Raw genomic sequence first — 26,498 nt, forward strand, 5'->3', positions numbered from 1 at the left:
TCAGAAACAGTGGTGTCAAATAGGCATCCGATTGCCCAAAGATGCTCAGCTATGTCTTCAGGAATGGTGCAGTTAGCCATTTTAACCAATTGTGTACCTCTTGTCAGGTTAACTTTCTCATCATGTAAGACTTTACCAGGGATCTGTTATTCATACAGCCTGGTCAGACCTTTCTGAAATTCATTGGTCTTCTCTGAGCTTAAGTTTACATCTTGAATGAATTTAGAAAAGCCCCCAAAATACCAGCAGTCTTGTTTTCCACAGCTCATTTTACAAGAAAGAGGTTCTTTTATCGAGTTCTGAGAATTAAGTTTCTGTTTCCAGCAGAGCACCACTTCTATATGGCCTGTACCCTTCTTGAGAGGAACAGATTTTCTGGGAAATCCTTTAGGAAAACAGACATTCGCAGCTGCCTCTTTCCGAGCACCCTGCTGCATATTATGGTTCGATAATGTTACACAGCAGAGCAATATTGCATAGGTTATACTGAGGCAAAGAAACGTCCTCAGACTGCCCTCCATATGTACAGCCTCAAGCACTTTCCTGCTATTATCCCTGGACTTTACACTCCAGGCCTTGCTGTGGCACCTACAGCCCCATCGATAGGTGGGTTCTGGGTTGCACAGATGACTGGGTTTGTGGTACACAAACCACAAACAACTGGTTTAACCAAGTCTTCTTTCTCTCAGAAAATACACGTGGATCACAATACTGTATTCCCAGAATTTAAAGTCTGACAATTGACCCAATGGGCTGTGCAGTACCTAGAGTTTTACAGGATTTCTGTTATCTAGCAGAAAAGTAAACTCATCTGAACTGCTACAGGTAGGCTGAGGCTCAGTTTGTGGTTAGAGCCTGGCACAAACACGAGGAAAGCCCTTCCACACAGCATGGTCTGACTAGCAAAAAGACAGGAAGACTTCTCCTTTTCCAAAATGAAGAGCACTAAAGATCACGTACATATATCTTCATACAACCAAAGCAAAGAATTAAAGGAAACCACTATTAAGAAAGCTCAATACCACAAGCATTTGAAAGATCACAGCACAACAGTATTAAAGACATCACTTTTAAATCACTAGACAAAATTCTAAGAGAGCTATCAGATCTTAACCTCCACAGTTAAAAACTTCTTCAAACATGCAACTTTAGGGAAAACCACATCAGAAAACCCCATCTTAAACACGAGCTTGCCTTTTCTAACCTGAATTACTTTGTTGCTTAGGATCTCTCCAACTACTTGGAAGAAAAACATGAACTCATCTGTATTTTGAAATGGTAAGTAAACAAAAATAAGGAATACACAAACCAGCATAGTGTATGGTTAAGTGCAGTTTCAAGCTGAGTTTACCCATGTCTGTGAAACAGCAGGAAACATCAAGACCTTAAAGCCTAATCTCTTCCCTGTTGTAGTACTGGTTCTGCTTTGGCCCACATCTTTACCAGGAAGACAAGAAAAGCTCCCCAAAAGGCCACACACTTTGTTGCTCTGCTAACTGGAGGGGAGAGCTTTTGGGATTGCCTCAAACAGGAGAGCCCTCAGAAAGCATGAGCTACATGTGCAGAAAGCTCACAGATGTAGGTTTCCAGGTACAAATAAAGTTGGTTCAATCCAAGCATACAGGGCAAAAAAATTCAATGCCTCCCATCACCAGCTCCTCCATCCTGCTGCAGTTTCCCTCTCTGCAACTATTTTCCCTAACTGTAAAATGGGGAGTGTCAGAAAGATGTTTGAGATATTACAGCCGTTGGACTCTAAATACAACTAATTGTTATTCTTTCTATGCCTAGCAGAACTGCCACCAGTTACCCAAATATTTCCTGTTGGGCTCAGCTCATCTGGAGGCTGCCCCTGGGACAGCCAGCAGTTATGTAAGGAACAGGCGGCTGGGAGGAAGCGATGGCCGAGTGTCATGTTTCAGCATCAGCCCTGGCATTACGCAGTTTGCACTTTGCTTAAGCATTAAAAGCGCTGGTGGCACCTAGAATCACAGCCAGTTTCTAAACTTCAGCAACGTACCTGCAGGCCAGGCAGTTCTGCCATTCTAAGGACAGATACCTTCAACACCCTGCTGTCTTGCTCCCCCACTTTCATGGTATCTGTAGGGTTTCCCCCTTTGGTATATGGGCAACGTGGGTTCCCCTTGTGTGCATAAGCATGCTTTATTTCATATAGTTCAATGCCCAATAATTAAAACCTCATTTCAGCTTTATCTTGGGAAGAAATGCTGATCACCATAACCTGCCTTTACGGGTATTATCTTATCCCAACTGTTATAATTTCCATTAGTGCTTGTTATTCCACTGGCAGATAAAGCAAACACTCCCCTGGCCGTAGCAGGGCTGAAGGAGGACAGGGTGACCCACACTGCTTTACCTCTTTCACACATTTCTCTGCAGCAAGGTTGCAGGCTGCGGAAAAGAGAGAAGGCTAAGCGCTTGCTTTCTCCTTGCTGAAGTCTGGCTTCCAGACATGCATTTGCTCTAGATCACAATACCAGTGGCCTCTTAGTCCTGCAACCATTGTTTTCTTTTAAATTCTCCCATAACATAAACCAAATAGTCCATATGCATCTGTGTAAAAAAATCAAAACAGATCAAAACCTGATTGACATCCTACCTTTTTACAGGAAGGTAACTGGTGCTAATTAGCATGACTACAGTAAAACAGTAAATCTTAAAAACAAAACAAAACAAAAAAACCCCCCAAACTGTCAGAAGCCAGTTATTTTCTTCTTCAAAATGTGAACAATATACATGTCATCCTCAGCACTTGGAAAGCTCAAAGACCTGTTCGTGACTGTTGAATGAAGAAACTCCAAGGCAAGGAAATATTTTCAGTTTTTAGAAATACTCACTTCTTTTTAGAAATACACATCATAGGCTCCTACAGTAGTATTTTTCCCCTGAAGCAGGTAGTTTGGAGAGTAGGAATTCTGAACATCTCCTTTGGAAAACCAGGACCAACCCTCCTTTCCTGGAAACAAGTGAGAAAACTGCCCACCTATTTAATTGCAGAGACCCAACCTGCAGCTTGTAAAGTCATCAGACCATTGAAAGAGACATCTTCCAGGTGAAAATAAAGAACTTAGGGACAGACAGCAACATTTGTGAGCAGGATTTAATTACGGATTTAATTACAGACTCGCCATTGGACTGTCCTCCTTTCAGCACTTGTTCCTTAACACGGGCTTCAAACGTCAGGGCTGTTCGAAAATGAAAGATGCAAACCCAGAGGCACCAGGCTGAAAGGCTTCTCAAGAAGCCACCCTGTCAAACTGCTCTGGGAACTATTCGCTGCACCTAAAGCATCAACATTTCTCTAACCTATTCTTAAGACGACTGCAATTACCAGTGTTCCCACCACCTCAACAGGCAATGTGCTCCTGTGCTCGATGCTCTTTAAAAAATTAGGATGTTCTTTCCCATTAACATTAACTCAGGCCTTAGTGCAAGATAAGGCAGTAATTTCTTCTTTTCCACTAAAAACAAGACAAATGATCACAGTCATCTTCTTAACTTAGCTCACCTGGAAAATGGTTCCATACCTCTATAGGCTGCTTTCAGAAGAAAAAATAAGCCTTTTTTCATAGACTACAAGGATTAAATCATAGTTTTACTACTCTTCTCAGTCTGCAACTTAAAACCATCTTAAAATGTGGGATCCAAAATGGTGTGCATCACTTACTAGCACAGAGTATTACAAAATACCTGTATAGGACACTTCTGTTACTACATCATTAAAGATTTGATGGGGTTTTTTTGTGACAACTGCACTCAATTTCTTATACATCCCAAAATCCCAGACTCCCTCTATTTGACTTTCTCCATCCACCAAGTACTCCGCACTTTTCCATCAGGAAAAGTGAAATAGGCTTCAGACTATTTCTTCAAGTTCTTCTCCTGTCTTAAAAAAATGCACAACCCTCCATCTGCATCTCAAGTGCTTTCTCTTTGTCTCCCAAACTGTTGGCACAGAGGCAGAACAAACCCCTCCAGGACCCCAGTCACCACCACAGACTACTCCTTAGCATATATTCCGGTCACTTAATGAACCCACTGTATTACTATTTAATCCTGAACACAGATCCCTACTCAGCATCCCAAAACCAATGTGCTCCCTCACTCAGGTTGGGCTGTAAAACATCCACTGAATCAACCAAATTAAATTTTTTTCCTCCATGTGGTTGTTCCTGATAAATCCACAGTGCTCATTTCCTGTTGCCTTAGAGATGCTTATAAAGCCTTCAGGGATTTATTCTAGTACTTTACTAGAGACTGAAGCACTTCACCATTTTCTAACTTTTTCTTCCTTATTCTTTTTCTTTAATTTGACCCCTTTACATTTAGTATTCATTTTAATGCGTGTAGCATTACAACCAGGATTTTGTGCGTTTTTTGTTTTTTCCCCCGGAGAACCAAAAGAGCACCAAACCATTTCAGTGTATGTATCAGTTACTGAGTTACTGTTTACTCACTTTCCTCATTAAATTTTAGATCAATACTTTTTTTTTTTTTTTTTACATCTAACACTGTATCTGCAGAACCTTTTCTTAAGCCTTTGTGTGTTCCTTGCTAGCTGCAATACAATTCTTACACCAAAGGTGAACTATACAAACAGTAAAATCTTTACTGTACCTTTCAGTTTTAGATGACTGAATTTAGTAGATGGTTTTAACATCAGCAAAAAATAATGAAGATGATAATAAATGTCAGGATCCCTTTAAAATGCAGGTCTGGCACAAGAAAGAAAAATGTTAGGACTTTTTAGAACACATACCCCATTTGTGGAAAGAATTCAGCATAAACTGACACCATGACTATCTTTTAGAGTGTCAGCACACAGCGGACTATTTACTGAAGTCTGAGCTCACACTGAGTTGAAGTCACCATGAGGAAAAACAAGTGACCGTCAAAAATATCCCCAAATTCTTGGAAAATTCAAAGCAAAGTTTCAATCAAAAAAGCTAAAGCAATCTTTTGTAAATGTAGAAACTTATTAGTGAAATGGAACTTGTATTTGCCAAAGTGAGCCAGCAGAACCAGTGGTATTATTCAGTGTGTGTCCACCATGCACCAAAAGAGACCCTTACAGAAGCTTGAAGGATTCAGTTTGGAAACGAGATTAATAACAGAAGTGAATCAAGCAGCTTTGTTATCAGACCAAGCACGCTGGACAAGGTTGAGCTCTCTAATATGGAGTTAGTGTATGCTTGAGCTGCGTAGTTAGAGAAGTCTTTGAGCTATTATTATGCCTTATAGTCGTGTAGCTCTGAACAGCTGAGCCTCTGTACTTCTCCTTTCAAGGCAGGCTGGAGGAAGCGCAACCCTGCTGCTTCCTCATTAGCATGAAGTACTGCTGTCAAATTGTCTGCAACTAGCTTTCGAACCACTCTGAGGGATAACCAGACCTCCAAAAACCCAGCAAACACATGGAAAATGCTCCTTCCTAAACTCCCCAGGAGCAGAAAGACGCACCAGTGGCTCCTACAGTCTATAAACTTCTATAAACTGCAACTAGCTCACAAGTGTCTCTCGCCAGATTCTCATTCAGGTCCTCCGCTTTCTGCCTCTCATTTAGGCAAGCTGGAAGAAATCTGGATGCATGCAGATGCCAAGGATGTCCCTCGCGAGTTGCATCCTCAGGTATGAGAAACGCCACTTAAGTCAGGGGTTTGACAGAGAGCCCAGATCTTGCTGTAATGTGGTAAGTCTGCCAGAGCCATCCTGCCAGGTCTATAAATCCCAATATTTTGCGAAGTAACAGTGGAATCTGAAATAAGATTCATTTCTGAAGGACAAGCTGGTGGTCTAGAGGTTTTGTTTTATTTCAGAGTGTTGCCCTAGGTCAGTTGACCGCACAAGCAAGGAGCCCGGGCACACACACTGTTGATGTACTACTGTATATGCCAAGCATTCAGTAAAGGCAGTAAATGCTAATGCCAGAACAAAAGACAAGACCATTTTCACAAGTCCAACAGAGTCCCCGCACAGACCCAGTTTTACATGGATTTTGCCTAGCACAAAACAGCCACTTTTCCACAGTAGAGAGATTTACCCTTGGCAAAAAATTACATGGTGGGTCAGATCTCAGAGACACTCTGGCATCTTCAAGAAAGGTCAAGAACTTCCCCCCATAAGATTTACTGAGAAACAGAAATGAAAGGACTCCTCTCTCTATTCAATAGCATAGATTCAGACATTCTGTCAAGATCTGAACACTTTTCCCATGTCTTTTCCCAACACAGCCCAGGACTCAAAAGCATTCTTGAACATGAAAGTTGTTCATATAAATTTACCAAATTCGAGTTAGAAAGATTTTCCAATCACAACCTACATCTCAGCCAGCCAGCAAAAATATGAAAATCTGACAACTAAAAAAAAGGGCATTACCCAGTATATTCCCCCCACATATAAACATGCTGAGAGTTGCATCAAAATTTGTTTTGTAATAATTTCTTCTTTGTAATAATGAGACAGTTGATCTTTAGTGATCTAGGAAGTTGTGGATAAACCTCTAGAACTGAAAATGTTTTTGGTGCATATTCTCATTTCTCCCCAGGGAATCATGATCTTCAGAGGAATATTAACATGAAGTATGTAAAATATTTTGTGGACTGTTCATAACCTAATGACTCCAAATGTAACCTTAAATGCCATTCTGCAAAGAGTTAGCCATGTTCAGCAATTTGAGCAGAAGGAGAATGCTAAAGCCTCTCAGGCAGACCACTTCTATCATTCTTCCTTTAGCTTTGTTCAAGCAATTTCACATAATACAATTATCTTATGCTGATATCAGCAAAACATTGCTCAGAATCAAGCTGACATAAAACTCATGGTTGCATTATTAACTAGTAAAATCATTCCAAGGACTTGTGTTTGGAAATGTCTGTTCACGCATACAGCCAAATCTGAAAATTCAGTTTCAGTTCTTACTTAAACATTACTTAATGGTTAAAGCTAGCATTCTTCTGGAAAAGAGATTTTGAAAGAAATACTCTAATCCTTCATTAAAAGACAAACATGAAAAGCATACGGTTCCCACTGGGTACGCTTACTGTAAATCAAGTTACCTTTCTGGAAACTCGGTGTGTATTTGCTAAACGAAAACAAAACATCTCTTACGGCTTCACAATTAGAATTTAAAAAGCCAGATGCTGCAGGAGTTAAGGTTTTCTTCACAATGTTAGTTTACCCAGTTATACATCCTGAAGGCTAAAAAAAGTATTTAAGGAGGAAAGAGTGTTACAATCTGTGAAGTTAATATTTGTGTTAAAAATACTCATGGAAAAATCTAGCTGTTTGCTTTCCAGAAGCCACTATTTGGTCTCTTCTAATTTGAAAAATAGAAGAGGCCTTTGCAGAATTATAAATAAAACACTGAAAGCTCCATGTGACTTTCCCATATGTAGTTTTTCAACAGCCAAGTGATTTCCCCTATCCCATCCCCACTGTTTGCATACCAAGGAAGCATTTGCCAAGTTTCAAGTAGAGAATTTTTAAGCCAAATTTGTAAAACCAAGATGATAAAGATTTTATTAATATCCTTTGATCAGAGATACACCTCATAAGAAGAGTTAAACTGTGCAAGGAAACAAGACCTAAAAAAGAAAGATCGTATGTTTTGCCATCAATTTACAAGGAATGTCATTGTCAGTGTAGATGATATGGGAAATGATGAGAATGCCAACATCAGCTTCTCTGAGTTTTTGAGAGCAGTATATGTAGCCATCCCACTTCTGCACGTGTTCCAAGACAGAAAATAATCTTCACTCACTGAACAAACAAGCAGACCTAACCCAAAAAGTGGAAGAGAAGAGTTAAGAGAACATCTCAGTTTCATTCCTCCAGGGCTACTGGCAGATGCAACAGACAGGATGATTTTCCTGTCTGCTGCTTTCCTGGTTGCCTTCATTCCCACCACAATATCTAAATCTCTGAAAGCCCAACATCCAAATGGCTCCCATGCTATGCATCATATCAAAAAAACTTGTGGAGGTGACCCGAAACCAGGCCTCCCGCTTTCTGAAGGGTGAGATACCTGGCCGCATCTACAAGGAGCAACAGGTAATTCTGAACCAAGAGAAGACAGCGGGCAATGCTGAAGGACACATACTGGGACAACTGAAAGAATCCCCTGCCAGAGGAAAAAGCAGAGGACAAAGTACAGAACTGGCCTTCACCTGAACAAGTAGGGCAGCCCAACAAGGAAGACAAGAAAGTCACCTGCCACATAACATTAAGACTGTCATGTTAGACTGAATGCCCCAAAGGAGAAGTCAGAGACGTATTCTTCCCAGGACACCGAAGTATCTCTTTTCCAATCTGAGCTGCAGCACAACATTCATTCCTACTGACCTCACTTTTCCCCTTGGATGAGGAACACACCCACGGTACTATCTTGATCAATGCAATCACAACAGGTCCTTCATTGCATGCAACAGTTCAGTAAAGCACATCTGGCAGCATGACAAAAACCCGCATAGGGACACCTTGAAATTCTCATGTTCAGTTTGACCTACATCAAATCTTACTAATATCTAAATACTCCTTTGACACTGGGAGTGGAAGAACCGTGGCTGTGGGCTGGTGACAAACTGCAGCTTCACTCCACGTGGCCCATGGTCTATGTCATGAAAGCCTAGCACCAAGGTATTAAGACACTGCACACACACCAAAGGGGTTTGAAAAGCCTGCTCAGCCCTCATGAAGGAAGGTGTTCTCTGGTCCTACTTACAGCCTGAAAAGCGAGGGGAAAGAGGTTCTGTCTTTATTCTTTGCAGTCTTGTTCAGCTGTACTTGACGCCTGCAGGCCTCCTAAGTTTATGGTTACTTCCTGTTGACAAATATGTTCTTCTGCAATCTATTTCATCTACTTTCAAAAAGACAGATAACATTTTTTAACATTAGCCAGGTATTTTTCAAGACAAATTATGGCCTTTATATAACACAGAATTGGGGCTCCAAATAACTTGTGGTCCATTATCAAACTGTATTGGACTTCATGTTTGGCAAAGTCACTGTTTTCTATTCTTTTATTTTCCATCAGCAGAATAAGAATAGAATTTAACGTATCAGAAGTGGAGTCAGAGTCATTAATGTTTATAGATAACATCTATTACTTTACACTATGCAAAAGATTTGACATGTTTTTTCATGCTAGTTCAGTGTATTAATGTTTGTATATGTATTGAAAACAACCAGAATTCATACCTAAGTAAAAGATCACTGGTTTCAGAAATGGACATCCCATGATTTAGTTATTTGCCTGTAATTAGGGAAAACCAATACAAAGTCATCCCATTTGTGAAAACTAGCAATTGTTGATGACAACCATATTTTTAGGGCCAATCTTCAGACAACTGTCAGTAAAAAAAGTGGCATCTTCCTTTTATTTACCCTGTCCTAGACCAAATATATATTAAAAAAAAAAAACCAACTATATTTTCTTTTAAGCTTTCACAATAACAAGGAGACTGAAAGCATAATTCACTCCAATAATTTTCTGTAAAGGAGGATTTCATTGTTAACTATAGCAAGTAAACACCAGATTTAAATTTTCCCTTGCAACTTGCCAATCTTGTAATGACTCAGCTTAAAAAAAAAAAAGGTTTCCTCTGCGCTCCAGTAACTTTCTTCTTTTAGTCTCCAGCAATAAGATGGAAAAAGATGGATGATAACTTAGAAAGATTCCTAGCCATAAGCACAATTACAAGCCAAAGAGCAATCAGAGACTGAAAATACAGGCAGAAATTGTTTAGTGGTTGGTATTCCTTTGCTAAGCCAAAACTTCAATACTACCTTTATAAAGCAAATCACCACCAAAAGAGAGGCAGAAATATGCAGTCAATGCTTCTGACATACTTGATTGTAACAGGATATTTGAAGTAGGAAGTCATAAATATATTGCCAACAGCCTCCGAGATAACCAGCAAAATGGTAGCAATAAGCAGCATCAGGAATGAAAACAAATGATCCAATTTCTCCCAAAGTGCCAAGAACTCAGACCTCCACATGGCTGAAGACTCTTACAGAGCATACACATATGAAAACGTATTTTTTAAGACCCACAGGACTGGAATCCCCGTCACCAAGTGCCATAGTGATAACTCAAGTTCTACGGGTAGTATTTTTTTTTTCATGTCATTAAATATCTTTTTTCCTGTCTCCACACCTCACAACCTACTTTTTGTACCTCCAAATATTGACAAAAGTCACCAGCAATCTCCCATGGCACGAGATGCATGGGAAGCTATGCAACAGCCTTCGGGGTGGGGAAGCCAACTCAGATCCTAACTTCTCAACTCAGGAGCACAAAGAAAGAGAACACTTATATCGGCTTTCACATCTCTCTTCTTCACATCTTGACGTCTCTGCTAACAGATTCTAACACCCAGGACACCAGAATTCATACGTCAGCATCTTCAACTTCTTTCCTGAAGGACTCCAGCTATTGATTCCTGATACGCTGCCAAGCTGGTCCCTGAAACAAGCCAGAGAGCGCTCAGGAAACATTCAGGAAAAGGTTGGAAGTAAGAGGTGGTTGCAGGCAGATCCCAGCACACAAGAGGTCAGCCCCTGACTGCAGGGATTTGCAAGGCTTTCCATATCCCAACACATCTCGAAGAGATTGCAAGGATTTCCCAACTTCAGAATAAAAAAATCAACAAGGAGGAACCATGAAGCTGTGAAAGCCCATGTGGCTGAACTGAACCATTTCAAGCTCTTTACAGACTGGGGAATATACAGTCCAATGAGTTACTGTTAAGTACTAGATTTTACTCTAAACTGAAGTCCACACTTCTTAATCAGAAACCTGAGATTAGAGGTCAGACTTAGAAGTGAAGCTTTGTATAAAGATCCTGACATGAATGCTAGAAGAAACAAGAAAAAAACCCCAACCAGCCAACCAACCATCATTCTTTAGAAGAGAAGCTGCCTGGAAGAATTTGCAAAGTACTTTGTCCACAAGTGTTTCAGTTGCCATTCAAAACACTCTCACATTGCATTTCCAATTTCCAAATCTCTTTCCCTTCAAAGTCTATGTCCTCCTATACTTTCTTCAAAGGCTCTTGCAATTTAAAAGTCATAGGAAAGCACGCCAAAAATACGAGACTTGACTAATGCATACACTTCTCTGCTAGGTGAGGTCGCCTTTCTGCATTAGATCTTATGCAGCAAACCACACACTCCTCTGGGAAGATGCTACCTTTACTCCTTCTAAAGCACCATGTATGCTGACAAGCATATACAGATACTAACACAAGTCAAACAGGATTTTCTGCTGTAAAAAAACCCTGCTTCTAGTCTTTATTCCCCACTTGAATCCATAATTCTGAATAGCAAATGCTCTGGTTTTAGTTTAAGCAACTAAACATAAATCCTGATGAAAGGCATTAGGAGTATAAAAATGCCCATTACCACTTTGGACTAGATTTGAACCAGTGACCTAATGATGTGACACTCGATAGTTCTTTAACTATCTGTGATCACAGAGATTTGCATCAGCAAATACTTAAATCCCAGGAGATGATACTTCCTGGGAAGAAAAAATGTTAGATAAATGAAATCTTAAGAAATGAAAGATTCTAGATTTGTGCAATGTTAACAAGCAAGAAAATAGAAAGAACAGTCACCAGATTCCTGTGAGTTTCTGGAAGATCCTTATATTACAAGTACACAACACACAACTTTGTACCAAAAGTCAGTACTTGCAAAGCTCAGCGTTCACTACTAGGCTGGGGTAAACACAGCAAGTCCAAAGAGTCTCCCTCATGGCTTTAGAAGTGCACTAAAAACCAAGACACATTTTGTATCAAAATGCACAAATAATTCCACTTTGAGTCAGTGTATTAAAAACTGAGATTTTTCACGATCTGTTCAACTGCATCATACCAAATATGCAGAGCCTGGCATCGTAACATCTACCCTACCAGAACTATTCAGGCTCTTCGCAATCCATGAAACTTGCATCAATATCCTGGCGCTATGCCTGCGGAGGTAGGCGCAAGTCCCAATGAGGCAAGCACATGCCTCTCACCTGGTTTCAAAGAGGCATCAGCTGAAAGCAGCCATCAAGTTTCCTCTTTAAGTGAAGCATCCTCTAATATTTTATTAGGCTGTGAAAGTTTCACAATGGTACATCTGCCAGCAAGGCAGATAGAGCCAAAAGCACAATTAACAGTTCCCACCAGAGGGTAGATCCTGTTTAACATTTTTAAAGAAGCACTGCATATGCGCAGGTGCTCCATTTCATTGGAGAGTCTCCACAAAAAGAAGTCTCCTGATCAATAGCAATACCTTTAATCTCCCTGATGAAAAATAATACTTCCTTGAATAGCCATCAGTCCCTCTCTCCCTGCACACATAAGTAAACTCAACCACAACTGTGACCAATCCTACAAAAAGGCTCTCGAGAAAAAGCATCTGTACAAACAGCTATCTGCCTGCCTGGGGGATGCGAGTCCTTTTGTTGGATTTGTTTTGAAGCTACAGATGTACTTCAGATGCCCTACACTCATCCAACCACCCTGAACATACCAGCCAAAAATCTTATGCCATCCACATGAAGACAGTCACGTTCTCCAGTTTGCATCCAAGAGGTGTGCAATTTAGGGCTTGCCAAGAAAAGTTGCTTATCATAGTTAATTTTAACAATATCATACATAGCATTAAAATAGCTTCAAGAAAGGAAAGAAAAATGTAATATAAATTACAAAGGCAGGTGATAAATCTTCCAAAAGCATCCAAAAAGATCACAGTAAAAGCTTGTAAGGGTAAGCAACCTGGCTTCACAAACATGCTTCTGATTAACCCTTTTGCAGCTTCAAAAAGATACGATCTCTGTTGTTCCTAAGCATGTCTGCCAGAGCTTGCCAAGGAAAGCATGAGCAAGCAGCTTCAAAGGCTGAATGACGTACCTATAGCAGTAAACCCTAATCCTCGCTGTGGAAACCACGCAACTGAACTTAGTCATAGAAAATGGGATTAGAAATTCTAAAACAAAACAAGGGGTTGAAGGAATTAGCAGTCATCCCAAGATCATGTTGAAAATATTGAGCAATATTTAAATAACAACTGTTGTCAGGGTTGATAAAGAGGAGAGTAAAACTAACATCTTGCACAGGAAACCTGTAGCGGATGGGGATAAGAACAGGGTATCTGGGTCAGCCTAAAACCTTACACACAACCCTGGATGGTGGCTTGGCAAAGAGCAGAGGTGCCAGAGAGCACCCCAGCCATCACCCCTAGAAATTCAAGTGCATGGACCCCTAGCAAAAGGTTTCTGTGATTTGACCATAGGAAACATGGCATGGATTGAAGCAGACCGTGCTTTGACGATCAGAGTGATGGCTCATGCGCCACATGCAGGGGCAGAGGGAGAGTCTCTGGGAAGCGGTTTGGGAAGCACGGTATTATTCTTTCCACAGTTCATAATGTCATGCAAACACATGTATACAAGAATGTTGCAACTGCTCAAGAGACCGTCTTCGCTAGCGTCATATAAAGCACATGGCAGAAATGCAGAGGTCAGGATTTCTGAGACAATTCTCCAAGGAGACACAGTTAATGTGACTTTCTGAAGTTCCCCATGTTTCTTGCACTGTAACTTCCTGGACGACAGCATTGCATATTTTCCAATGACCAGACCTAACCCAAATTACATGTTTACACAACCCACGTGAAATTCAGGTTTTGATGAATGTGTGTTTTCATTTTAGGACAAGAGCTGATTTTCTAACTCAAGACAATCTTTCAAAAATAAACCATGTCTGCACGTAGGGTCAGGATGCCTAGAGAGATACTAGAACAACAATTAGCTTAAGTGAGCTTCCCTGGCCTTCTCACTGCCAAAGAAGCTTCATTAGCACGTACCCAGTATTCAACTCCTGATCACTTCAACAGATAAAGAGAACACAAGCACTTGCATCAGGAAAAGAAAAGCAGTGGCAGGAACAAAGGAGACAAGCACGGAGAGAAAATAATACCTTGAGAGAAAAAAAGGCAGACTATCATGATCTAAGTGCTGACAAAATCTGCTCCCAATCGATATGGAACGTGACCACAAGGCCAATGACAGAGAGCATATTCTCCCTTTGATCATTCTCCGGTGTCAATGGAAACCCACTGGGGCTTGAAGAGATATCAAGTCTTTGAGAGATGAATATCTAACCTAGCACACAGACCATGAATGGAAGTAGAAGTGAGTTTCCACCCCTCCTCCCCAGGCCCAGGACTATCACTTCCATTTAATGAAGTCTGAGTGGTCAGATTTCAGTGACCTCCAACTACTTTCTCTCTGCCCAGGCATTAGGCTCTTATTTCCTTTAGAAAGGCCTCCATGCCTCCCTCTCACCAAAATGAAAAGGAAACAGGACAAGATAGATACTAGGTGCCACATCTTATATGCCAAGCAGTAGAGCACAGGGCTGTCCACATTCATGGCAAGAGCAGAATGGCTGTGTTATCTTTCATTTACCGTTGACATTGCCATGCGAGTCTTTTCTCCCTTGCAGCCTCACAGATTCCAGCACAGCCCTGCAGAAGAGTGACCTTGCAGCAACAACCAACTGTACGATACTACCAGCTAGTTCCCAAACCAAAGGTTGTGGCAGTTTTGAGTGGAGAAGACTGGAAACTGCTTATCTAGAGTCTCTGCAGGGAAAGCACAAAGACACTCAAGGATCACCCCGTAGAGCCCCTCTGAAACCTCAAAGGTAACCAGACCTGCTCACGGATCCAGAGAAACTATGCAAAGATTCAGTTTCCACCAGCAGCGGTATCCTGATCAACGAGGAGAGCCTCTTTGCTATGCTTGGACAAAAAATTAAAAGAAAGGGAAGTTAGGGCATTTCACACTCTGCTCAGTCTCTTGAAAGATGAAAGCAAAGGGGGGGGGGGGGGGGAGGTTGTTAAGTACTTGCTTGGAAGTTCAGGGGGAAAAAAAAACCTCTTAGCTTTCCTTCTGTATTTAGGCAGAGACTTTTTCAGTATTTCCAGTGTTGCGAAATAGAAGACAGAAGAAAACAAATCTACTCTGACTACACAGAAGTGCCAACCAGAAAAAAAAGCCACAAAAGCTTGTATAAATACATGCATGTCCCTAAAAACAGATGCACCTATCAAAGCATTGTCTAAAGTTTGCCCAAGTTGAGAGTCTAACTGAACTCTCTGTACTTGCTGTTAAGAACAATTTTACTCAAAGTAATAACCAGGATTCAAACTAAGTAAGAAATAATGAACTTGGTTTTAATTGGTTTGCGAGAAACTCCATTTGCAAATGCTACCCTTAGCCAGCTATTGAATACACAAGCTGATAGAGCCCAGAAGGCACTGTGATGAGTGACTTAAGTGGAGGCACCCTACACCCACCAACATTCCTGCTGAATGAATGTGAAATCTGCAATAATTGCTTTTATTTATCTTACTAAAAGCATTTCTTGGAAAGGCTGGAAAAATTTATTTCAGATGGATTTTTCAGCTGAGAACAAAGTTGTATTTATATAATTATGCACTCTCCAGTGTGGCCTGCCTTGCTGAGAAAGAACATTAAATTCAGCTGCGCACAAACTCACGGAAGTGACCTTTTGAATGAAAATGCTGCAGCAAGAGACTTGCAGAGCATTCTCACTAAATAATAACCCACTGTCTGCGACTTGCAGATTAGTGCTCAGAGCACTGATTTCAGCGCTACTTACACAGGCACAAGTCCACATGAGGTCAATCAGCTGAGAATAAACTGTGTTTGCTGCAGACTACAATATGGAGAACTGTACTTGGGAAACTATTCATAGTCTACAGTCCATTATGGCTTTATGAACTTTTATTAACCATCATGCAGCAGCATAACCTTGCAAGGCACTTTAAAGAGGTCTTTTCTGCAGAACACCCACTATCTCATTTAAATAAGAGGATCAAAGGTGTTATTGACACAAACTGAACAAGCTCTCACTTTAATGCAAGCAACAAATGCAAGGATGAACACCCACCACCCACGCAGAAGTACCCTGCTCCCTCTTTGCAGAAGGACATGAGGATTATCAGAAAGGCTTCTGCTGTGTGGAATGCCCAAGCACTTGGGGACTGAGGCAGGTTAGCACTAAAGAACTAGGAGGTCAAGCTAGAGGGTTCATTTTATCACCTAAATAAAAGGTGCAATGTAAAATAGCAAGAGATGCAAGACACGTGCTTGTTTGGAAATGGAGGATTGTCTTTTTAGTATGCAAATATAAAATGTCCTCCTCAGACACATCAGATCATCTTACTCTTGGCAGAAAGGTTGGGTATTATAAAAAGTATCCCATCCTGTAAAGAACTTAAAACAGATGTCTGAGCCTTCCCAGCAGCTGGGTTGCTGGGTAGGCAAATTCTCCACTGCCAAAGAAAGCAAGGCAAGTTTGCGTGGTGACGTCCACGTCTCAGGGGCACTTGGAAGCCACTCATGCCGCTTGCCCAGCCCAACACCATCCCGCAATGGACAAGACCTGCTGGCAACCTGCTCCAGGCTCCCTCTCCCCTTCACTCTCCAAGGTATGCACGGCAGGCTGTCGTGGTTCATGGCCATCTGAAGATTTTGGTATGCAGTTCAAAGGTCTAGAAAAGCGACTACCCTGTTCTAAGCATCTAAGGATTTTTCAGGCCAAAATGCAGCTATCAAAACAGTTTGCACTGCCAGTTTGGGTTATGTACTCCCTTTTCAGATTCTGTGTTTGCATTTCAGCAAGCTCGCTCTCATCTCACAGCTCTGCTCACTGAACCTGCTGGTTTAGTCCCAAGTCTGCATCTCTGCATGCTGTTGCCTCCAAGGGGGAATATGATACAAGAAATTCAACTTCTTGACTTCACTACAGAACCAATTAACTGAGAGTTGCGAAGAAGGAAAAGCTTTTGCTTGGACTATTTGTTTTCTATGCAGTAAACACAGCACATGCAATTTGTGAGGTGCACAAAAGCTTGATCCTTGTGTGTCTTCACATGTTGATTATTTACAGTAATGCTTTCCAGACAAATAGAAGAACAGTCCCCACTCAAGTACAGAAGAAGCCAAGAACAATAAAACTGTATCTCAACAATTAGATAAAGTTTGACCATAGTACTTGAGGGCATTGAAAACCTTTGGACCGAAACATTGCAGAAGAAAACCAGGAGTTTCTTGGTTAACAATTAATAATTTAGACTTGAAGACTCCCATCCAGATCAACAGCTGAAGAGGGAAATTACATAGTATTTATATACCTGGTCCCAGGTATATACAATTCCCCAGTATTTTGATACAAAAAAACCACAGTTCATAGTACATTCACCACTTTAATGTCCCCATTTTAGATGAGAAATGTGAAATTCCTTTCTTAATATCATGTGGTAAGCCAGGATCAGAACCGAACTGTTCTTGCAAAAAGTTCTCATGTAAGGACTCAGCAGCACACTGTGGCTTTTAAAAATCATGATTTTTTATAATATTTATAAATCCACCCTCATTAAAAAAACCACCAACAACTAAACCCAAGAAATTTCCTTGCAAAACTGTTTTTTTCCCATTGTTTACCTTTGCACTAATCCTTCGGGTTAAGTAAACTATCAAGACACTTCACCCTCAAGAGCCCTCACCACTGTAGAATACGCAAGATGCCTGCTGTCAAGATGGGGAAAAAGACGACAAACACAGAAGCAGTGTAAGACCTGTAAATGAACAAGTTAATGGGTTGAACCAGATAAAAGCAGTATTTTTGAAGCCTATTTCTTTAATTAAAGACATTATTAGTTAAAAGCATAAACAAGTTTTACCTTGCACCCTGTCCTGAAGTAAAGGAAAGTGCCTTCAGAAGAACTGTTGGCAGGCAGTGCCTGTGCGAGAGAAGAGCTAGTGATAAAGAGAGCTCTCATAGCAAGGATACAAATAAACAAAATCTAGGGTCATTCATTTAAGAGTCTGTCCCAACTTGTAAAATGCCACTAGAACTTAAGGTTTCCAGATTTGTAAAATTTTTTTCTGTAGTAACAGCGTGATAATGGCTACATCAACAGCAGCAGCTCACCCAGCTGTCAGATTACACTCATGCAAGGCACACGGTTTCATGAACACAAACACACCCTCCATCCGTTCGGTTCCAGAAGATCAAGATGCAAGTGGCACAGCACCCAGCCAGGCCACCGTGAACATCTTGTCTAGTGCTGTTTTCCGCCCCTGCAGATCTCTGCGTTCTCAAGCCAAAGCCAAAATGTTCACTGCTTACATACACAAATTTAGTCCTGTTTTATTAGGACTATTCAATCCCTTGGTTGTGCTTCTAAAATCTTTTAGAGTAGGAGCACAGCAAGAAGAGTTTTGGTTACACACTGCTAGATAATGAGACACAGATAAGAAACCATCAGTGCCACTCTTTCTGTTCCCCAAAGTTTATCTGCTCTGTTAAAGGTTGGGAAAAAAAGATTTATCTGGGCTTCATCCATGCGAGGAATTCAGCAAGCCCTTACACTTCGTATCAGCCTGAAGCTACATACCAGCAAAGGTGAAACAAGGCAACAACAGATTTGTTTGGTCCCCTAATCTAAAGTTTTCCTGGCACAATGCTTCTCAATAAATACATAGCATGCTGAAAATAAAGGAGGACTGCTTCTTCAGCTAGTCCAGCTAGAGAAAGTAGACTACAGGTTTCAGAATGGAAAACAATACTATGAAGAGCAAAATCACTCCAGACTTCCTGAATTCATCTTTTAATGCCAGATGATCCACAGACTTTGCAGTGAAGGGACGGGCCTAAGAGCACAAAACGGGTCCGAGGAGAAGAAAACTCCTGACTCTGTTTCCACAGCCTAACTGCTCTCTGGTGGTTTAGTATGATCACATACTCTGGGAAGTACAGAGATACAAGGACAGAGCAGAAAAGCAAGAAACTCGGTAAAACAATGAGACACAAACATGAGACTGATATTTAATAATCAAGTATGTGAGATGCAAAAATTTCCTAATAAGGTGGGCAGGAAAAAGGAGCAAAACGATGAGACAAAGAGAAAACAATACAGCTAGGAAAAGGAGAGGAAAATAAGTTAAGAGCTCTTATTTTTGACACTGCAATTTAAGACAGGCTTTGTCGGAGTCCAAGTGCTAAGTGTCAGCAAACGAAAACAATCAGCAACGACAGACATCTGCAAGCCTGTTTTATCTAAGCTTCAGATCACAGGAGACTAGAGAGTCAAATGCAAGCTGTTTGTGAAGTTTGCTTCTTCTAAAAAGACAGAAGTAAAAACGACAAGGTAATTTGAAGACAACACAATACATGGCACAACCCTCCTCCTCCTCTTCAGCATTCACTGTTTGAAAAGCAGTCGGCAAATGAACAAATGAGACAACCAGTAAGAAAAGGAGGAATTCATCACAGAAGGGACTCACACATGAGTCATGACCTTCACATGCATTCAGGTAGCTGCATTAAATGCTTTCCACAGAGTAAAGGTCTTTCAGATTGTATTTGAAGAAAACTCTTTCCTCCCCCCAAGAAGGGGAGGGGGAGCACTTTTAGTAATTTTCCCAATAAAATTACAATTAATACACAGGATGAGATGAAGTCAGCCCAGTATCAAGGCTCCGAAGATACACTGCCTTCTCAGAAGGTATTGTCCAGTCTTTACAACAAGCCCTGTACCATGCCCACCACCTCCTCCAGCCCTTCCCCTACCTCCTGGCTCAGACTGACCCCAGCCACTGTTTAACCCTTTCATTCCACACCAGTCACTTCCAATTCTTGTTTAGCTCATCCAGAGAGCTCTAAAAGGTGCTTTTGCAGCAGGTTGCTAGCTCCGTGGGACCGATTTTCTGCCCACAACCAGTGGGATGGCTGTGATGGGGGGATATTTTATACAATGGAACAGCCTGATCTTCTGCTGGAGGCAGAAGACACACAGCTCCCATGGCTTCCTGTTGGCCATCATCCACCACCTGGGATTTAAAGAGGATCCCACATAGAGAAAGAGGTTTCAAAAAAACCATGCAACTACTGATACAGTATTAACAAATAAAAAGCTTATTATTCCAAAGAGTCAGCAATACAGAGCTTGGCAAGGGTGAGTATTTCTGCATATTTCGCACACTTTCCGTATCAGGCTTCTGGTGTGGCTGCCACAATTACACCATTGTTTGACTGAGAGCATTATCCCAGACGGTCTTGATTCCAGTTCCATATTAAGTATTTAAAAAAAAAAAAAAAAAAGTCTCTTGTGGACAACAGTACTTGACCTGCTGGTCATATCCATGTGCTAGGACGTGAGAGAAAAGAGTGAATCAGTTCTGCTCACTAAAAAGCCTCTGCCTCATCTGCTGGCATGCCATTAACGTTCAAGTTTCCTCCCTGCTTCCAACAGGCAACGCTCAACACCTTTTACAGAGGGAAAGCTCAAGATGACTGGTGAGATTCCTGGCAAAACACACTCTTCATAACTGTTTCTATAGCTTATCAGCCTTTTCCCCTTCAATTTGCTGTTCAGCCAGTGGGAGACAAAAAAGAAAAATAAAAGTAGTTCTGTAACCACTGGAGCTCCATAAAGCTGACCTCCCATCAATTTGTTCCACAAGGCTGATTGACTTTGCAGGCTAGCAAACTGTGAGCTCCAACTGAAGCGTCTTTCCAGAAGCTAGGGCATATATCAAGTCAGTCAAAAACAGATTCACGAATTTCCCAGTGTTTCTCACTCAGTGATGCTTCCCTGTTTGTTTTGGTTTTTGGTTTTGTTTTTTTTTTTTTTTTTTTTAAGGTCTCTCTGTGCCCGTTTTCAGGAATTCTGTTGAAATCATGCCTTTGAGGTCTCTTCCTATCAAATTTGGTTCAAGTTGCCCAGTGGCTTCAGAATTAATTAATGGGGATACAGACACTGATAACTGCATAAAGCTCACCTCCTTCTGTGAACTATCTTCTTTGCATCAACAAAATCCGTTTTCCTGGGTAAAGTCACTCTCTGTCCCATTCCAGGACTTCCAGCAAATCAGTATCTTGACAGGCTCCCTCAGCCTCAAGTACAGCCAAGATGCAGTTAGTTTTTGTTTTGATCATGACCCTTCCCAGATCTCAAAAAATTGTGCACCTCTGCTCTTGAGTTGCCTCTGAAATTTCTGTCACTGCCTTGTGCACACCAGAACCAGAGATGAAATAAAAACACACCACCACTAGAAGTAACAAACTTCCACCTCATAGTAACGCAGAAGATTAAAGAGGAAAGAAGAAGGGAGAATCCTTTTCTTTACTGCTAGCAGATCTTTCCTTCCTTTAGACGAACTCTTTCCTCTGGTAGTCCTAAGGACTGCACTCAGGGTCTTGAGGTCTTGAACCCCCATGAGAAAAGGAAAGGTCCCTGTTCGCCCATCTTCCTTAAACCCAGTACCCTACAGCTTGCCAGTACTGGTAGCTGCTTGCCATACCCACCTACACTTCTGCACCCCATTATTAGCAAGAGGCTAGCAGCATTTTAAGTGGCAAAAGCTCTGTCCCCTGATGCACTGGGGATTTCTTCCATGCTCAAGCGGTCACTTGCTAGCAAGCCAGCAGTACACTGTCAGTGGTTGGATTTGTTTTACAATATGCTGGCATAAAAGTGCTTGGGAAGAAGGAAAAGTCAGGAAACTGCATCTGAATCTCCTACACAACCCAGCTCTCACATCCTTTTTTCTCTTGCCAGTTTGGACCGACCTCAGGCAATGCCGGGTGGATGGATACTGGCTCAGTGGAGGAGGCCTGCAAATCAGCAGCACCACAAGCTGCCTCCACACAAAATAAAGTCTCTCCTTTCTATTTGCAGATGTTGTTCAGGGCACAGCATGCCAGGGAGCACTGGCCACACTGGCATTAAATGGTTTGGTCTGCTGCATCAGTCTGCCAGCATCGCTTCACTTTGCACCCTCATGCAAAGCACTCCATTACAGTTTCACAAGCCATTGCAGAGACTAGAGTGGTCATCTAAAAATAATACTGGGGGCAGTGATCCCACTGATAATCACATCATTAGAGGAGAATCAAGTTCCTCCTTGTTCAAGCAGATAAACAGCAGGTCTCTGCAGCACCTTGAGCCTTCCTCTGCAGCCAAACAGTATCTGCGAAATCACAGAAAAGCATTATTTGTGACTGCCACACCAACACACTTCTTGTCACAGGCAAGGTATGGGCATGCAATTCCTGCTTGGCAAGCCTGTTCTCTCCAGCCAGCTGTTATTTCAGGCGTGTTTGTTATGTGCACTGTTCACAGGCTCAGCCACGCAGGCAATTGACTGTCAGAGCTCTGCTGCTACAGCACCCAGGTGTTGGCATCTCAAAACCTATCTTCTTAGCTGTGGGTTTTCTAATCACACAAGACAGCAGAGGGAAGGAGGGGCCTGACTTCCCTATCAGCCTCTCTCCATGAAGTCATCCAGGAGTACTGTCCCAAACTCCATGCTCACTTTCTTCTGACTCGGAAGCACAGACCAAAACCTGGTGCAATCAGGTTGTCCTGCAATGTGCAATGAGCATCTCTGCCCTGCCATGACTAATGGCCCTTCTGAGATTGTCACCGGCCCTGCCTCAGAGACTGCTTTTGAGATGTCTCTGACATGCCGAGTCCTTTCCCCCATGTTGCAAAAACAGCAGTGCAACCCTGGCAGGAGCAGCCTGCCCGGTCATCTTGGATTCATGAACCCCTTGAAACAAATGCAAGACAGGAGCGTGTACAGCCATAAAGTCACCGGTTAAACGCATTAGTAAGCTGAGAAGATTCCTATGCAGCTAACCTGAAAGGGCAAATTCTTACCCTGTACCCAAAACAGGGCAGCTCAAAGTAGAGGAACATCCCCAAAACCAGTACCAAATATGCACATTGTCAGGAGACAGAACAAAAGGCCACGGGTAGTTCAGCAGGACATGCCTGACAAAGAGGTGTTCGCATGGGCACAGCCACGACCAAAGGGCACAGCACAGACAGCCCTGGATAGAGAAGTAGGCCAGCAGATCACTAGCCCGTCACTAGCTTTTTGCCAGAAGCTAATGTGTGTTCAGTCCTGCCAGTCCTCCCAATACTTGAAGTGAAAAAAAAAAAGGCAAAAAGAAATGGTGGGCGGTTTGCATTTACTAAATATACTGCCCGTTACCTTGGAGGATGTCCATGTGTTTTCAGATTACAAAGAAACACAAACCATTACCTACATTAATGCCTTACCAATACCACAGAAAGAAAGCCAAAGGTGAACTTCAACATCACACTGGGTTAATACAGGCTGTCAGAGCTATATAAGAGCACAGTTCCCACTTTTGCCAGCAGAAGGGCAACTGCTGAAGATGCTTAGGGGAGCAGCACTTCTAGGTATCAAAGTGAGGGGTCGATGGGTGTTTTAGCCAGGGTTGAGTAACTGCCATTGAAATGTGGCCAAACATCGAGTGCATCCATCCCTCTGCCTCACTAGAAGGGCCGATGGCGGTGTCATCACTTTGGGCAGGATCCCTGCTGCCCAGCAGCATTGCACCCAGCAGAGCCACCGCTCTCGGACAGTCGGCACTGGATGCTGCCGCTAGCCAGACAAGGCTGACCTGGCCCGACCCTGCCTAGCTCGCAAGGCTGGGAGGATGGAAAAATCCCCAACCATATCAAAACAACTCTGGCAGATGAAACTTGCCAAGTTCCCCCACAGCATAGCACAACTCCTCAAAAGCTGCCCAAGTTTATTCTCAAGGTAGTGTTATATTTTTGTTAATTAATATTTGGAGGGTGGCAGGGAAATTCTCAGAAAGGCAATGACAGGTCCCAGTCACAGAGTTGCTTTGACTATCCTGTAGAAAACTGCCACGCTCCTCCCCAGGATGCATCGCACACTTTCAGACCAGGCTTTCCATCTGCTGCACAGCTGCAGAGATGCAAGGAGAAATTCTTACAGCATTTTGTGTAATTGTGAGGGCAACTCACAAACAAAAAAATTTTAATTAGTGGGAAAGCGTGCTATACAGATGAGACACCGGAGTTCACAGTGGTATAATCATGACGGTACGAGCAGTCCTTAATCCAATCTGCACAGTTATTTAGAGGTTCCTGTTCTGAGCAAGTACAGGACGTACTTTGATCTCTGCTGCCTCCTGCCAAAACTGTGGAAATTAGCAAGCCAAAAACCAAGAGTCACAGACAAAGATATCATGGCAGACAAAATATATCCTACGGTTATACAAGCAGCTCTCCTCCTGAAGGGCCCCAATGCATTTCAGGAGACACAGAAATGCAGTTGCAACTAATTACCTTTACCTTAATCAAAAAAGTTGTCTTAAATTTACAGATGAGGAGATGAGCCTCTCTTACACGAGGATAATTGAAACTTTGCTGTTCAGTTCACAAACTACCTGAAACGATGCTCTGAAAGGGCCCAAATGCAGCCAAACTCTTGGATGAAGCATGGTAACTCCATATTGGTGCAATCAGAGCTGTGGTCACAGCTAGAGCACAGCCTTGGACAGAAACTCTGTGTTATGGGGGTGTTAGCCACAGCGACAGTCACGCTGAGTTCTTCCTTAAAGCAAGGATCTGTCCTCTTTGTCACATACGATGAATCATCCCTCAAGTCACAGTACTTCAAGCAAACTCTTTAATTTGGGATGAAATTGGTCTTCAAGAAGAGCATGCTTCTGTCAGATTTTGGCTCAAAACCACCTTATTAGAGAAAGGCAGATTCTGCAGACTTGTCACATAGTTAACATTCACTTAAAGAAAACAACATAGTTGAGAAAACTATGTGATAATTAAGCTGCAGGCGTGGGAAGCAGACAGATAGTTAAAGTGGTCAAATAACCTTTACTCTGCCCTGTAGAGACAAACTACAATAGAAAAATGATTCATGTTTGAAGTTTTTTATTACAAATTTGAACAAGCTAATTTTAAAATACATTAATTTCTTATTTTCTCACTTCCTTCTCCCTTGAACCAAGAGGGGAGCAGCCAGCTAAGGTGTGCAGTGAAGGCTATACATCTACAGTTGGAACTAAACACAGCTAGATTTCTTCTTCCTGTGACATTTATCCTGATTTTATTACATAATTGCAATATTTCTGCCCATAACCTACAGATAAATGGTTCAAATCCAGTTAACAGAGTTTTGTGCTCTGATTACAAGTGAAACTGCAATGAATAGTCATGGAGACAGTTAAACAACTTGGCCTCAGGATGGGAATCAGCGAATTATCTTCATTCCCCTCCATCCACCACCCCAAACAAGTCTTAGTTAAAAGAAAGGTCTTTGAAGATCCTAGGCAGCCTGGACTTATTTCAACCTGAAAAATCAGACCCTCCTGCAGAGTACAGCATGTTCTCGGGAATGTTTGTTCAGTGCAGCTAGGCAGTACAGCTCCACCTCCCGAATTATTTAGAGGACACATTTCCTGCAGCACCTCCCAGACTTAGACCACCAGGTCTGCACGACAGTTTTTACAGGCAAGGAGGCACGGACCCTGAACAACAAGCTCTTCCTGACAGCAGAAGCAAGCAGGGAATGGCAAATGTCTGCAAGGTAGATGGCAGCAGTCACAAGAGGCAGCAAGAGCAGCAACAATCTGGAGAGGACAAGAGGCAAATGCTGTCAGGGTTTCAGCTAGAAACACAGGAACCCTTGGTGTGGAGATCTTCCAAGTCCAGCACTGCCCCATTGCAGCTCTTCTCTACAAGCCCGTCAGCTCTGAGGAAATCAGGCTCTAAGGCAACACCGAAGCAGACGAAGTTTTGTTACACGCTCATTTTCAAGATCTACATTACCACTGTCGTTTTTGAGTGGGTAGCTGTCAATCTCTAGTATGCAGTGAGATAATACCAGCCTTTTGACAGACAGAGTCTACATTTAAGATCTAAAATAAACCGCGAGAGTTTTATATAGACAAACCATGAAAAGAAAATGAGTAAAAGATGCATCCATATCTAAGTGCTCTAAAGAAAACAGGCCGCCAAAGCTCTTCTCCCCCACTCTCATGTATTGTACCACTCAAGACTTAGTATTTTAGGATTATTTCTGGTGCACTGACTGGAGAGGATATCACAAGTCATGTATGCAACTATTCCACAAGCAACGTAGCTGTATGATTGCTTCCACGCCCTCCTCCTTTTTCCTTTCCTCCTTTTCTACTTCCTATTCCTTTCTTCTACCAGCTCCTCGACTAACATATAAGCTGTACAAGGTAGGGAGCATCTTTCACAGTCTTCAAAGCAGGTATGGTATTTTTATTAGCACGTATAGGGTTGAAGACTTTCACGGCTTCTGTACAGATAATCCTACCACCTGACCACTACTCGCAGTTGGAATACCGCAACAACCAGAGAGCAAAACAGACCTGAGATGTGTTATATACGCTTTATGTACCTTGGCTCACAGATGAAACGGAGCAAGCAGTAGGACTTCCATCTGTTAAAGGCAGTTGAGACAACGTGGAAAACACACGGTTCAACACAATCCTGCACCTGGCTCCCTAGGGCAGCAATGGCCAAACCTTAGCCTCAGTGCGGCTAAAGGAGATTTG

At 42.1% G+C, this 26,498-nt stretch overlaps 1 protein-coding gene across 3 annotated transcripts in view; it reads right to left on the bottom strand.

The window, feature by feature from the left end:
- WBP1L (WW domain binding protein 1 like) overlaps positions 1-26,498 on the bottom strand; it is a 60,270-nt gene that overhangs the window by 32,168 nt on the left and 1,604 nt on the right. Inside the window, exon 2 of one of the 3 annotated variants that reach the window (XM_075504639.1) lies at positions 10,196-10,483. The exons of the other annotated variants lie outside the window; for them this stretch is intronic. Within the exon in view, the coding sequence (XP_075360754.1) occupies positions 10,196-10,246 (51 nt within the window). The 5' untranslated portion in view covers positions 10,247-10,483. The remainder of the gene's footprint in view (positions 1-10,195; positions 10,484-26,498) is intronic. 3 annotated transcript variants of the gene reach the window in all.

Source organism: Mycteria americana, chromosome 6, assembly GCF_035582795.1.
Source record: "Mycteria americana isolate JAX WOST 10 ecotype Jacksonville Zoo and Gardens chromosome 6, USCA_MyAme_1.0, whole genome shotgun sequence".
NCBI classification, from domain to species: Eukaryota; Metazoa; Chordata; class Aves; order Ciconiiformes; family Ciconiidae; genus Mycteria; species Mycteria americana.